The sequence below is a fragment of the Mustela putorius genome, unplaced genomic scaffold (genome assembly GCF_011764305.1).
Source record: "Mustela putorius furo isolate JIRA1106 unplaced genomic scaffold, ASM1176430v1.1 tig00000129_pilon_pilon_pilon, whole genome shotgun sequence".
Taxonomy (NCBI): Eukaryota; Metazoa; Chordata; class Mammalia; order Carnivora; family Mustelidae; genus Mustela; species Mustela putorius.
In genome coordinates, this window is record NW_025421290.1 from 48,157,292 (window position 1) to 48,172,395 (window position 15,104).

At 47.9% G+C, this 15,104-nt stretch overlaps 1 protein-coding gene across 1 annotated transcript in view; it reads left to right on the forward strand.

Annotated features, from left to right (window-relative positions):
* Positions 1–14,055, forward strand: part of LOC101688078 (cholesterol 24-hydroxylase) — a 32,495-nt gene extending 18,440 nt beyond the window's left edge. The window contains exons 11-15 of the mRNA XM_004754715.3: positions 1,743–1,827; positions 2,593–2,703; positions 12,190–12,278; positions 13,027–13,093; positions 13,288–14,055. Of these exons, the coding sequence (XP_004754772.1) occupies positions 1,743–1,827; positions 2,593–2,703; positions 12,190–12,278; positions 13,027–13,093; positions 13,288–13,455 (520 nt within the window). The 3' untranslated portion in view covers positions 13,456–14,055. The remainder of the gene's footprint in view (positions 1–1,742; positions 1,828–2,592; positions 2,704–12,189; positions 12,279–13,026; positions 13,094–13,287) is intronic.
* The last annotated feature ends 1,049 nt before the right edge of the window (positions 14,056–15,104 follow it).

A 15,104-nucleotide genomic window follows, 5' to 3' on the forward strand; every position in this document is an offset into this window, starting at 1 on the left:
TGCGCAAACCAACTGCACCAATGTGAAAGCACTCTGAAAACCCTGATAGGCTTGGGGGTGGGAGCCCTGGAGGTGGGGAAAGCCTTGATTACAGTTATTAATGGGCAGTGTCCAAGGGCAGATGTGAAGGATAAAGTGGTTGGTTAGGGTTTTAACTGTATCTGTAATACAGATACGTAAATACAGATACATAAAAAAAGAACATAAATATGCTCTTTATAAAAATTTGGAGAAAGCAGAAAAGTTATACTACTACTACTAATAATAATAATAACAATTACCAGTATTATTATTATTCTACCCACAGTGCCCTGCCCCCTGGAGGCAGCTCACAACTAGCTACTGAATTTCACCATGTGTTTTATCGCATCGCCCCACGTTATTTATTATAAACTCTTCTCCCAAATCCGCTCTTTTATATTGTGGATATAAACAAACACACACATACATGCATAAAACTGGGCATTGTAATTTTTTAAGGGCATAGTTCAGCGGCATTAAGCACATTCCCATTACTGTGCAATTATCACAACCATTTCCAGAACTTTCTCATCGTTGCAACTGACACCGTCTCCAGTAAACACTAGCTTCCCAATGCCCTCAGCCCGTGGCCCCATTCTACTCTCTGTTTCTGTGAATTTAACTCCTCTGGGGACCTCATACAGGAATCACACAGTAACGGACGTTTTTGTCTGGCTTATCTCACTTAGGATAATGTCTTCAAGGTCCGCCTTTGTTTTAGCAGGTGTCAGAACTTCCCTCTCTTTTAAGACTGAATAATATTACATTGTAATAGACCACATTTTGTAAAAAGACTTTTTTATTTGAGAGTGAAGGAGCAGGGGGAGGGACAGAAGGAAGGGAGAAGCAGACTCCTCACTGAGCAGGGAGCAGGACATGGGATTCGAGCCGGGGACCCTGGGATCAAGACCTGAGCTGGAGGCAGATGCTTGGGTGACTGAGCTGCCCAGGCACCCCATGGACAGACCACATTTTGCTGGTCTATTCATCTGGTGACGGACACTGGGGTTGCTTCCGCCCTTCGGCTACTGTGACTAATGCAGCCATGAACTTGGGTGTACAAGTATCTACGAGCCCCTACTTTCTATGTGGGGGCACACACACCCAGAATGGCACTGCTGGAGCATATGGTAATTCTACATTTCCCGTTTGGAGGAACCGCCATCCTATTTTCCATATACACCTGCAGCGGGTTCCATTCCTACGGACAGTGCACAAGGGTTCTGATTTCTCCACATCCTTGCTAACTCTTGTTCTTTTCTGCCTTCCTCGTGGGTGTGACGTGGTCCAAACCCACTCTTGGTGCTGCATATTCTTCTAACGGTCCCCGTCATTACTCAGCCAGCATCCCTGCACTGCTCATTCTGTTTCCAGCTGTCGGCTGCTACGAGCCAGGCTGAGACAGGCTGCTTGGTGCAGAGAGCTGGATCCGTGGTGCGTTTATTTTCTGCCACCAGTTCCAAGCAGCAAGCACGAAGGGGGAATTTGTACAGGCCCTGAACACAGCTGCCAACTGCTCAGGCATCTCGGTTGGGACACGGCAGTTCCTGGATGTCTTCAACAAAGGGGCGGACTGTGCGTGCGTGTATATGTGTGTGCGTGCACGCGATGGGCTGTCCCAGGAGGCTCACTTCTTGCTCCCCTCCATCCCCCCTTCCTAAAACTAGGCGGTGGGGGGAACCTCTCCTTGGGGACGAGCTTGTCTTCATCTGCCCCAACAGGCTGCAGGCGGAGGTGGATGAGGTCATCGGTTCTAAGAGGCACCTTGACTGTGACGACCTGGGGAGACTGCAGTACCTGTCCCAGGTGTGGGGGCGGGAGAGAAGCTTCTGGGCATTTGGGGGTGGTTCATCAAGCCAGGCCTTCTGTCCTAGGTGTGGGGGTGGGAGAGAAGCTTCTGGGCACTTGGGGGTGGTTCATCAAGCCAGGCCTTCTGCACCTGGAACCCTTTCTCTAACTTCACTGCACGTGAGAATGTCCCAGGAGATTTAAAAAAAAAATTCCCATGACCAGAGCTGCCACGGATCAATGACATCAGAGTCACTGGGGCAGGCTAAGGTGGGTCAGGAGGGGCCGCAGCCTTTGTAAAGGCCTCGCAGGTGACTCCAGTGCGCAGCCTCGGTGGGGAAGCAGCCCTTGATGGAATGACGCTGTTTGCACTTCCCAGCTGGGCTGGGCACTTCCAGGAGCCTCAAGCCGGCCTCCAGGGGCCAGACTCAGCGGCCTCCTCCCCACCCCAACAGAGCACAGCCGGAGGCCTGGCTTGAGCTCAGGGGGGGCCCCTCTGGGATGGTGGTGCCCTGGTTCAGAGAGAAGGCCTGGGTCCTGGTCTAGGCTCCGCCACAGGGGTTCTGCCCAACTCCCTTCTCCTTTTGGGTGTCAGTTTCTCCTGTGACAAGAAGGGTTGGACAAGAAGCTGAGGCTAACTTTGCAGGGGTCTGGGACCCAGTCCTAGACATGGGTGCATATTCAGCCCTGGGAGTGGGAGCAAAGGTGGGTCCGGGGCACGCCACTAGCGCGATCTGGGGGACTCCTGACTTCTCTCCTTGTCTCCCCGTGTGGCTTCTGTAGGTTCTCAAAGAGTCCCTGAGGCTGTACCCGCCAGCATGGGGCACCTTTCGCCTGCTGGAGGAGGAGACCTTGATTGACGGGGTCAGAGTACCTGGCAACACTCCGCTCCTGGTGTGTGGGGGCCCTTCCTGCCTGCCCCCAGCCCTGAGGTCGGGATATCCGTGGCCCCATTGTCACCACTGGGGGTTCTCATTCAAGCTGCACTATAGCCATGTGAGGTCTCTCTTCCCTTTCACACAGTCCAGTGTAAAGTTACAGTGGATGATTCTGGAAGGGAGGCACCTTGTTTACATCTGAGGACACTGAGGCTTAGAGAGCTTAGGTCACTTTCCTGAGGTCACATAGCCGGCCAGGGACAGATACAAGATGTGCCCAGTTTCACAGCTGACCCCGGGCTGTCCAGTTCCTTCTCTCTCTCCTCCACCACCCCTTCTCCCGTGGAGGTGACTTCCCGCCTCCTCTCCTTTACTTGTTTGTTTTTGGTTTTTGTTCTTTAAAGAGCAAGCACGAGAGTGTGACTGGAGGGGCAGGGAGGGGCAGAGGCAGAGGGAGAGAAAAATCTTTTTTTTTTTTCAGTTACAGCATTTTGCCTTTATTTATTTTTAAATTTATTTATTAATTATTTTTATTAATGTATAATGTATTATTAGCCCCAGGGGTACAGGTCTGTGAATCGTCAGGCTTACACATCTCACAGCACTCACCAGAGCACACACCCTCCCCAATGTCCATAATGCAACCCCCCTCTCCCTACCCCCTTCCCCCCAGCAACCCTCAGTTTGTTTTGTGAGATTAAGAGTCTCTTATGGTTTCTCTCCCTCCCAATCCCATCTTGTTTCATTTTTTCCTTCCCTACCTCCCAAACCCCCCACTCTGCCTCTCAAATTCCTCATATCAGGGAGATCATGTGATAATTGTCTTTCTCCGATTGACTTATTTCGCTTAGCATGATACCCTCTAGTTCCATCCATGTTGTGGCAAATGGCAAGATTTCATTTCTTTTGATGGCTGCATAGTATTCCATTGTGTATATACGCCATATCTTTATCCATTCATCTGTTGATGGACATCTAGGTTCTTTCCATAGTTTGGCTATTGTGGACATTGCTGCTATAAACATTCGGGTACATGTGCCCCTTCAGATCACTACGTTTGTATCTTTAGGGTAAATACCCAGTAGTACGATTGCTGGGTCATAGGGTAGCTCTATTTTCAACTATTTGAGGAACCTCCCTGCTGTTTTCCAGAGTGGCTGCAACAGCTTGCGTTCCCGCCAACAGTGTAGGAGGGTTTCCCTTTCTCTGCATCCTCGCCAGCATCTGTCGTTTCCTGACTTGTTAATTTTAGCCATTCTGACTGGTGTGAGGTGGTATCTCATTGTGGTTTTGATTTGTATTTCCCTGATGCTGAATGATGTTGAGAATTTTTTCATGTGTCTGTTGGCCATCTGGACATCTGCTTTGCAGCACTGTCTGTTCATATCCTCTGCCCATTTCTTGATTGGATTATTTGTTCTTTGGGTGTTGAATTTGATAAATTCTTTATATATTTTGGATACTAGCCTTTTATCTGATATGTCATTTGCAAATATTTTCTCCCTCTCTGTTAGCTGTCTTTTGGTTTTGTGGACTGTTTCCTTTGCTGTGCAAAAGCTTTTGATCTTGATGAAATCCCAATAGTTCATTTTTGCCCTTGCTTCCCTTGCCTTTGGCGATGTCTCTAGGAAGAAGTTGCTACAGCTGAGGTCGAAGGGGTTGCTGCCTGTGTTCTCCTCAAGGATTTTGATGGATTCCTTTCTCACATTGAGGTCTTTCTTCCATTTTGAGTCTATTTTTGTGTGTGGTGTAAGGAAATGGTCCAGTTTCATTCTTCTGCATGTGGCTGTCCAATTTTCCCAACACCATTTGTTGAAGAGACTGTCTTTTTTCCACTGGACATTCTTTCCTGTTTTGTCAAAGATTAGTTGACCACAAAGTTGAAGGTCTATTTCTGGGCTCTCTATTCTGTTCCGTTGATCTATGTGTCTGTTTTTGGGTCAGTACCATACTGTCTTGATGCTGATGAGAATGATATTTGCTTTGTAATAGAGCTTGAAGTCTGGAATTGTGATGCCACCAACTCTGGCTTTCTTTTTCAACATTATTCTGGCTATTCATGGTCTTTTCTGGTTCCATATAAATTTTAGGATTATTTGTTCCATTTCTTTGAAAAAGAATTGATGGTATTTTGATAGGGATTGCATTAAATGTGTAGATTGCTTTAGGTAGCATGGGCATTTTCACAATGTTTGTTCTTCCAATCCATGGGCATGGAACATTTTTCCATTTCTTTGTGTCTTCCTCAATTTCTTTCATGAATACTTTATAGTTTTCTGAGTACAGATTCTTTGCCTCTTTGGTTAGGTTTATTCCTAGGTATCTTATGGTTTTGGGTGCAACTGTAAATGGGATTGACTCCTTAATTTTTCTTTCTTCTGTCTTGTTGTTGATGTATAGAAATGCAACTTATTTTAGTGCATTGATTTTATATCCTGACACTTTACTGAATTCCAGTATAAGTTCTAGCAGTTTTGGAGTGGAATCTTTTGGGTTTTCCACATAAAGTATCATATCATTTGCAAAGAGTGAGAGTTTGACTTCTTCTTTGCTGATTCGGATGCCTTTAATTTCTTTTTGTTGTCTGATTGCTGAGGCTAGAACTTCTAGTACTATGTTGAATAGCAGTGGTGATAGTGGACAGCCCTGCTGTGTTCCTGATCTTAGGAGAAAAGCTCTCAGTTTATCCCCATTGAGAATGATATTGGCTGCGGGTCTTTCATAGATGGCTCTGATGATATTGAGGTATATACCCTCTATCCCTACACTTTGAAGAGTTTTGATCAAGAAAGGATGCTATACTTTGTCAAATGCTTTTTCAGCATCTATTGGGTGTAACATATGGTTCTTGTTCTTTCTCTTATTAATGTATTGTATCACATTGATTGATTTGCATGTGTTGAACTAACGTTGCAGCCCAGGAATAAATCCCACTTGGTTGTGGTGAATAATCCTTTCAACATACTGTTGGATCCTATTGGTTAGTATTTTTGTGAGAATTTTTGCATCTGTGGTCATCAAGGATATTGGTCTGTAATTCTCCTTTTTGATGGGGTCTTTGTCTGGTTTTGGGATCAAGGTAATGCTGGCCTCATTAAATGAGTTTGGAAGTTTTTTTTTCCATTTCTATTTTTTGGAACAGTTTCAGGAGAATAGGTATTAGTTCTTTTTTAAATGTTTGGTAATATTCCCTGGGAAGATGTCTGGCCCTGGGCTCTTGTTTTTGGGAGATTTTTGATGACTGCTTCAATCTCCTTACTGGTTATGGGTCTGTTCAGGTTTTCTATTTCTTCCTGGTTCAGTTTTGGTAGTTTACAGGTCTCTAGGAATGCATCCATTTCTTCCAGATTGTCTAATTTGCTGGCATAGTGTTGCTCATAATATGTTCTTATAATTCTTTGTATTTCTTTGGTGTTGGTTGTGATCTCTCCTCTTTCATTCATGATTTTATTAGTTTGGGTCCTTTCTCTTTTCTTTTTGATAAGTCTGGCCAGGGGGTTACCAATCTTATTAATTCTTTCAAAGAACCAGCTCCTAGTTTCATTTATTTGTTCTACTGTTCTTTTGGTTTCTATTTCATTGATTTCTGCTCTGATCTTTATGGTTTCTCTTCTCCTGCTGGGTTTAGGCTTTCTTTGCTGTTCTTCCTCCAGCTCCTTTAGGTTTAGGGCTAGAGACCTTTCTTGTTTCTTGAGAAAGGCTTGTATGGCTATATACTTTCCTTTCAGGACCACCTGTGTCCCACAGATTTTGAACTGTTGTGTTTTCATTATCATTTGTTTCCATGAATTTTTTCAATTCTTCTTTAATTTCCTGGTTGACCCATTCATTCTTATTAGGATGCTCTGTAGCCTCCATGTATTTGAGTTCTTTCCAACTTTCCTCTTGTGGTTGAGTTCTAGCTTCAGAGCATTGTGGTCTGAAAATATGCAGGGAATGATCCCAATCTTTTGGTATTGCTTGAGACCTGATTTGTGACCCAGGATGTGATCTATTCTGGCAAATGTTCCGTGTGCATTAGAGAAGAATGTGTATTCTGTTACTTTGGGATGAAATGTTCTGAATATATCTGTGATGTCCATCTGGTCCTGTGTTTCATTTAAGGCCTTTGTTTCCTTGTTGATCTTTTGCTTGGATGATGTGTCCATTTCAGTGAGGGGTGGTGTTAAGTTTCCCTACTATTATTGTATTATTGTCAATGTGTTTCTTTGATTTTGTTATTAATTGGTTTATATAGTTGGTTGCTCCTATGTTAGAGGCATAGATATTTAAGATTGTTAGAGCTTCTTGTTGGACAGGCCCTTTGAGTATGATATAGTGTCCTTCCTCATCTCTTATTATAGTCTTTGCCTTAAAATATAATTTATCTGATATAAGGATAGCCACCCCAGCTTTATTTGGATGTACCTTAGCATGGTAAATTGTTTCCCACCCCCTCACTTTAAATCTGGAGATGTCTTTGGATCTAAAATGAGTTTTTTGTAGATAGCATATTGATGGTTTTTTTTTTTAAATCCATTCTGATACCCTATGACTTTTGATTGGGGCATTTAACCCATTTACATTCAGGGTAACTATTGAAAGATATGAATTCAGTGCCATTGTATTGCCTGTAAGGTGACCGTTACCGTATATTGTCTTTGTTCCTTTCTTGTCTTCTTCTTTAAGGCTCTTTCTTTGCTTAGAGGACCTTTTCAATAATTCCTGTAGGGCTGGTTTGGTGTTTCCAAATTCTTTATTTTTGCTTTGTCCTGGGAGCTTTTTATCTCTTTTATTTTCAATGATAGCCTAGCTGTATATAGTATTCTTGGCTGCATATTTTTCTCATTTAGTGCTCTGAATATATCGTGTCGGTCCTTGAAGCCTGCCAGGTCTCTGTGGATAAGTGTGCTGCCAATCTAATATTTCTACCATTGCATGTTACAGACATATTGTCCCGAGCTGCTTTCAGAATTTTCTCTTTGTCACTAAGACTAGTAAGTTTTACTATTAGATGATGGGGTGTGGACCTATTCTTATTGATTTTGAGGGGGGTCTCTATGCCTCCTGGATTTTGATGCTTGTTCCCTTTGTCATATTAGGGAAATTCTCTATTATAATTTGCTCCAATATACTTTCTACCCCTCTCTCTCTTTCTTCTTCTTCTGGAATCCCAATTATTCTAAATTTGTTTCGTCTTATGGTATCACTTATCTCTAGAATTCTCCTCTTCTGGCCCAGTAGTTGGTTGTCTCTCTTTTGCTCAGCTTCTTTATTCACCATCATTTGGTCTTCTATATCACTAATTCTTCTGCATCATTTATCCTAGCAGTAAGAGCCTCCTTTTTTATTGCGCCTCATTAATTCCTTTTTTGATTTCAGCTTGGTTAGATTTTAGTTCTTTTACTCCCAGAAAGAGATTTTATTTCTCCAGACAGGGTTTCTCTAATATCCCCCATGCCTTTTTCGAGCCCAGCTAGCACCTTGAGAATCATCATTCTGAACTCTAGATTTGACATATTACCAATGTCTGTATTGATTAGATCCCTAACCTTTGGTACTGCCTCTTGTTCTTCTTGTTCTTCTTCTTCTTTTTTTTTTTTTTTTGGTGGTGAGTTTTCTGCCTTGTCATTTTATCCAGATAAGAATATATGAATGAGAGAATAAAATACTGAAAGGGTGGCAAAGACCCCAGAAAATGTACACTAACCAAATCAGAGGAGACCCTAAACTGGGGGGAGAAGAAAGGGGATAAAAAGAAATTTATACACACACACACACACACACACACACACACACACATATTAAACTGGTGAATAAAACAGAGCCACCCTCTTGATTTTGGGCGTATTTTGATCTCTTAGAAGAAACTACCTCCCAAAATTTTAAAGAAAGAAAAAGTTATATATGTACAAAAATAAGGGTAAACACAATGAAGGGATGGAATATGACTGTAAAGATGAAAATTTTAAAAAAATTCTAAAAAAATAATTGATAAGATAAGTTGGTTGGAAAAAGAAAGAAGATTAAAAAAGGGGAAGAGAATGTACACAGGCTGGAGACTCGAATAAAGCCATGTGCTAGATTTAGAGTATATTTTGATCTTTTAGAAGAAATCTTATCCCAAAATTTTTTAGGAAAAAATAACCCTATATGTATAAAAAAAATAAGGTTAAATACAATAAAGGATAAAATATGACTATAATAATGAAGGCATAAAATATTTTTTTTAGAAAGGTAGTGTTAAGATAAACTAGTTAAAAAATGTTAAAAGAGGAAAAGTTAAAAAAATCAGAATAAGAAAAAAATAAAATTAAAAAATTTTAATTTAACTTTGAAAGATTAAAGGATCATGGGGGGAAATGCCATGAATTCTATGTGCTGCTTTCCCTGAGCTGTGGAGTTTCACAGTTCTCGCTGATCGATGACCTTGGTCTTGGCTGGATATTCTTGCTAATCTTCTGAGTTGCAGTGATTCTCAAATGTCTTTGCCCGAGGCAGAATCGCACTGCCCTTGCCAGGGGCCAGGCAAAGTGATCTTCTTGGTTTCGCTCTTGGGAGCTTTTGTTCCCTGAAAGCTTTCCATAGAGCTCTGGAGGACAGCAATGAAGATTGAGGCCTCCCATTCTCCAGCTGGAGGAGCCAAGAGCTGGGGCCACCACACCTCAGTGCGCCCTCAGAGGAAAGGGGTCAATCACTCCCATCTCCCTGGTCTCCAGCCATGCTCTGGGCTCACCTGGCCTGAGACCAAACATTTCAGTCTCTGGCACACAGCCCCGTTTGGAGTCTCCAAACCCAGCAGATTCCTGCCTCCAGAGGAGGAAGGTGAGTCTCCCAGATGTGCCACTTGTGGGGTCCCTGCTCAAAGAACAGTGGCCTGACTATGCCATGGATCATGGTTTAAGGCAACCACGAGCTGAGAGCTCATTCCTCAGCTTTGTCTCTGTAGCTGGCTTCCCTGCTCTGCTACCTGGGAGTTCTGCCATACTCAAACAGCCCTGATCCTTCTGTGACCCCGGAGGACTTGAGACCACACTCCCTGCAAGGGCTCACCCTCGCCTAGCCACTGGAGTGATGTCCCTCAGTGGAGCAGACTTCTAAAAGTTCTGATTTTGTGCTCCTTTGCCCACTGCATCCCGGGAGCCAGCCCCTCCCCCCGTGGTCTATCTTCCCCTCACTTTGGATTTACTTCTCTGCACGTCCTACCTTTCAGAAAGTGGTTGACTTTCTGTATCTCCCAGGATTGCTTTGTGACTGCAGGCCCTCAGTTCCCTGCTGTATCATATTCTGCTGTGTGTAGACCAGCACCCCATTCTCGATTCTGGGTCAGGGGGCATCCTGCTCTCCTGAGCACTGCTGGTGACCATTCTTGCCAGCATGACCAGTGGGTGGGGCAGACAGGGATGGGAGGGCTGGGATGTGGGATATCTAAATGGTCAGCTTGGTAAACTAGTGCCAAAGTGTTTTCCAGAGCACCTGGGCCAACCCAGATGCCCATAGATGTGGTTCCTTATCCTCCCCAGCACCTAGTATGGTCCAGCTGCCTTTTTTTTTTTTTTTCCCAATGGAATAAGTGCAAGAAAGGTACTTCCCTGAGGTCTTGATTTGCACTTTCCTGGTTCCTTACTGTGAGGCTTGCAGCCCTGTGCTCCTTTTCTTCTTCTGGGTTGTCTCATCCCTGTGCAGAGCTCTCTTTAAAAATTCTTAAGTTAATCCTTTGTCGGGTATGTATGTTCCAAATTTCGTCTTTAGCTTTGTGGCTTCTCTTTGCTAAAGCGTTTTAAATGATTTGAAGTTCTTCATTTTATAGTGGTGCCTTCTCTTGTTTTGTCTTAGGGAACCGCCCCCACCCCCGGCCCCGAGCCCCCATCCTGAGGTCAGCATTGTCGCTTAGAATGTCTTCTAACAATTTCACATTTTTCTTTTGCAAGTTAAGTTCCTATCTACCTGGAATTGATTTTGTGTATGCTGTGAGGTAGGGATCTGGTTCTGTCTCCTGGGGCTGCCGGAACAAAGCACCACAGATGGGTACTTAGCAGTGGAAATGTCCTTTCTCACAGTTCTGGAGGCTGGGGGTTCAAGTTCGAGGTAGGATTGGTTTCTCCTGAATCCTCTCTCCTTGGCTCGCAGATGCTACTTTCCCACAGGGTCCTCCCAAGACCTCTTCTATGTGTGTCTGTCCTCTAAGGACATGAGCCAGACAGGAGTAGGGTCTTCCCTAATGACCTCATTATAACGTGAGTATCTCTTTAAGGAGACTATCTATCACATTCTGAGGTTAAGACTTTAACATAAGATTTTTGGGGGGACACAGTTCAGCCCAGCACATGATCTGATTTTATTTATAAAGGAAAGCAACATGCCTCCGGTTCTATTCATTAGGCAGCCCCCTCTCCCCTTCCCCCTCACCCAGACTTCCCAGGACTCTGCTATGCCCTCTCCAGCATGTATGAGAGCTTCCCGATATGTGTTCTTTATTCTGTTTATCTGCCCCCTCCTTTTTTTCTGCACAACCCTGCACCAGTACCACCTGCCTGTGACCCAGGAGGTGGTTTAGAATCCCCTTACGTCTGGCTGGGCAGGGGTACAGATGTGAGGGCCTTGAGTGGCAGACCCCGGCTCCAATCCCAGACCCTCTCTGGCAGGCTGAGTCATCTCTGGGCCTCAGTGCCCTCCTTGTAAGATGGGGATGATGATGCCTGAGTCATAATTTACTGAGAAGAGTCAAAGAGTGACATGTGTCACATGTCTGGCACAAATCCCTAGCACACAGTAGGTGCTCTTCGCTGATCTCAGACCCCCTCTCCACCTCATGCTCCCCCTCACTTTTCAGAGCTTCATTCCAGGCTCTCCCTTCACCCTGCCTGCCTTGGACGCTCAACACAGAGAACCAGGGCACAGAGTGGGCTCAAGCCGCTCTTTTGTGCAGGAGTAATGAGGCAGAGGTCGGGACCCAGGGCCCAAGTTATGGGGGACACATATGGCCCATGGAGGTTAGGGGCATGGAACATTAACCCCAGTAGGGAGACAACTGAAAGCGTGGTGGGGACCTGCGGGTTCTCTGCCTCACTCCCCTCCCCAGCACCCCCCCTGAGCCCCAGATGCAAACCTTGTGCTGAATAATGGCTCTCAGAGATCTTGAAAAAGAGGCTCTTGAAGCAGACCTGAGTTTGAATCTCAGTTTGGCCAGGTGACTTCAGGCAAGTCAGCAATTTTCTCTCTGAGCCTCAGTTTTCTTATCTGTAAAACAGGGCTAGTTGTGGTCCCACCACAGCACAGGGCCAAGCATGGGATGATGCTGTAGCCAGCTGGCCCTTGTTGGTACCCTGGGCTGCCCCCTCCCGTCATCTGAGGCACTTTCCAGATGCTGGTGGAGTCCCACACTGGCCCACATGTGTGGGTGGAGTAGAGGGAGGGGGGTCTTCTGTGCTCCTGGTCCCTCCACGAGGTGGCCCCGGTGGGTCGGGGAGGTGTGAGGGTGCTCATGTTTGGAACCAGAGACAGCTGGATCCTCTCCCCTCAGTTTAGCACCTATGTCATGGGGCGGATGGACACGTACTTTGAGGACCCACTGACTTTCAACCCTGATCGCTTCAGCCCCAAAGCACCCAAGTAAGTCTTCAAGCTGTGCATGTGCGAGAAGAGTGGCCCAGGGACCTTGGGTCTGAACTGCCAGTGACCCCTGAGCCCATGTAGCCTCTCAGATCACTGTGAGGGAGTCACGATTCCCTGCTCTGCCTCCTTTCATGGAGAGGAAATCACAGCACAGAGAGGTTAGGTAACTTGAACAAGGGCACACAGCCAGGAGCCGCAGAGCTGCGGTTTGAGGCCAGCTCAGACTGGTTTCAAAACCCATGCTCATAACCCATCCCCTGTACTGGGAAACACTGTGATTGGCGCCAGGGGACTGTCCCTCCCCCTGCCTTGATGGTCCTATCTGAGAAATGGGAATCCTGTTGGCTCCCTCTGCAGCTCGCTATGGGGGTGAATGCCTGAAAGTACAGTTGGGGCTGGGGGTGGTGGCCAGGGTCCGGGGACAGGCCACCTGCGTCCAGACCCAGACCCTGCCCAGAGCTGCATATGTGACTGGTCGAACATAGAAGTGCCATCGGATTGCAAGCTCTTTAGTTCCTCCTTCTGTGAACTGGGGATAATAACGACTTCTTCTGGAAGGCTCCTGAGATGGCTAGAATGAGAAAATGCTGATGCAGAGCCCGACAGAGCCAGCTGTTGATGTTTTTAGTGCGTGCACAAGCCAGCTGTGGTGCATAGCCATTCATCCGCGGGGGATGGGTTTGTCACCGCTGGGGTGGGGGGTCTGCGGCTGGGCAGCCACCTCCTGACCGCTCTCTCCCTGCAGGCCGAGGTTCACCTACTTCCCCTTCTCTCTGGGACCGCGCTCCTGCATCGGGCAGCAGTTTGCTCAGGTAGGAGTCCAGGGCTGGGGTTTCTGCCGGAAGCTGGTTTCAGGGCTGGTGTCTCATCCCGGGCCAGGAGGCATTTCCGAGCCCTGCTCTGGGACCCTTGGGTGGGGGGAGGCGGGGGGATGGGCCAGCCGGCTGCAGGCTCTGCTGCACGCTCATGCCCCGGGCCTCCTGCCCGTCCTCACTTCCGCACACAGATGGAGGTGAAGGTGGTCATGGCCAAGCTGCTGCAGAGGCTCGAGTTCCGGCTGGTGCCCGGGCAGCGCTACGGGCTGCAGGAGCAGGCCACGCTCAAGCCGCTGGACCCCGTGCTGTGCACTCTGCGGCCCCGGGGCTGGCAGCCCGCACCCCCACCACCCTGCTGAGTGGGCCTGGGGTGGATGGGACTCATCGGGCAAGGGTGCCACACCCACGCTCCTCTGCAGCCCCATGGCCACCCACCCTGCTCCCCTGCCCCCTTCCTCAGGGGCACCCTCCACGCTGGCTCCCAGTGGGTCCCCTGCTAACCACCACCTGCTTCACAACCCCCCCCCCACCCACCCAGAGCTTCCTGCCCACTGCTAACTCCACGCCCCTCCTGGACTGGACCCTGCCTAATTCCCAGCTGCTGCCCAGATGTGCGGTCTCCTACCCCGAACCTCTTTGCATAGGCCACTCCCCCTGCCACATACCCTAACTCTTGCTCACTTCCTAAAACCCTCTTCAGGTGTCACCTCCTCTAGGAAGCCCTCCCTGCCACCCCCCGGCCGGGCCAGGGGCCCCTCCTACTCTGTGCTCCCTTGGTCACCTGTGCTACCTCTAACACCACACTGACCACACTGTATTGTGAGTGTCCTTTGATGTGACCGGCCGCCCTGCCAGGTTGTGAGTGCCTCGTGGGCTGCCAGGTCTGTGTATGATTCGTCTCTGAGCCTGCCCCCGGGCCTGACCCAGAGTCGATGCTCAATAAATATGTGTCGACTGCATGAATGAATGGTGAAACCCAGCCAGAGCGCTCGGGCCTCAGTTGCTCATCTGGTAAATGAGAGTGGTGTGGAGGCCAGTCCGAGGGCTCATGCAGCCTGGAAGCTAACCCCGCAGCTAATCCCAGACATCTTGGGAGAAGACTGCCCAGGGGCTTTCTGTGTTAGGAGAAACATATTCTCTTTGTTGGAGGCAAGACCATGTTTCTGTGTGTGGTGTGAGGTTGGGATTGCAGGCAGGGTTTTGAGAGCTTGAACTGACAGGGTCCAGGGCCCTGGGGCCTGTGAGGTCTAGGCGACTCCCAACAAGGCGCTGATACCCCAGAGGGCCTCACACAGCCTAGAGCCCCCAGGACCTCTCCTGGGGACAGCTTGGTGGAGCAGGGCACCTGAGTGCCTGGCCTGGCACCTGCTCCCTTCCTCTGCACCTTCTGGCACAGCGCTTCCCTCCTGACCAGCTTGGAGGAGGCGAGACTGGGACTCCCACAGTGGGGGAGGTGCGTGGGTGAAGACGCCGTTCTTTTCTCCCCGGGGCCTAGAGGTGGCCAAGGGGCAGTAAATACTAGACCAGCCACATCCTCTGGGCCCATCCAAGGAAAAGGACCCCCTGAGTTTCTCCTTCAGCACATGGGAGCATGTTTTCCTGCAGAGAAAACCAAACACCTGAGCCCACTGCCTGGGGTACCTGCCCTGGAAAGGGCCCCTCTCTGCACCAGGGAGGGCATAGATCTGGGCTGGCCCTTGCTTTACGTCAGTAACTCAATGCTTGTGCAGTCTTGAACTGAGGCGATCTTCCTATTCTGCAGAAGAGGAAACCGAGGGTCAGGGGAAGAAGTGACATGCCAGTACAGGTGGGTATATTGTACGAGAGTAGAGCTAGGCCCCCAGCCCAGGTGGGTCATGAGACTGGTACCAGTAGTCTGCCTGGCCTCTGGGCAGAGGCTCCGGCCTCGAGGACCCTCTGTAGCTGCAGACGGCCTGCACACGGAGTGCTCCCGCTCCCCCAGCCCTCCGGCCACCCTGAGCACTGGGCGAGGCGCTTCTCAAGCTAC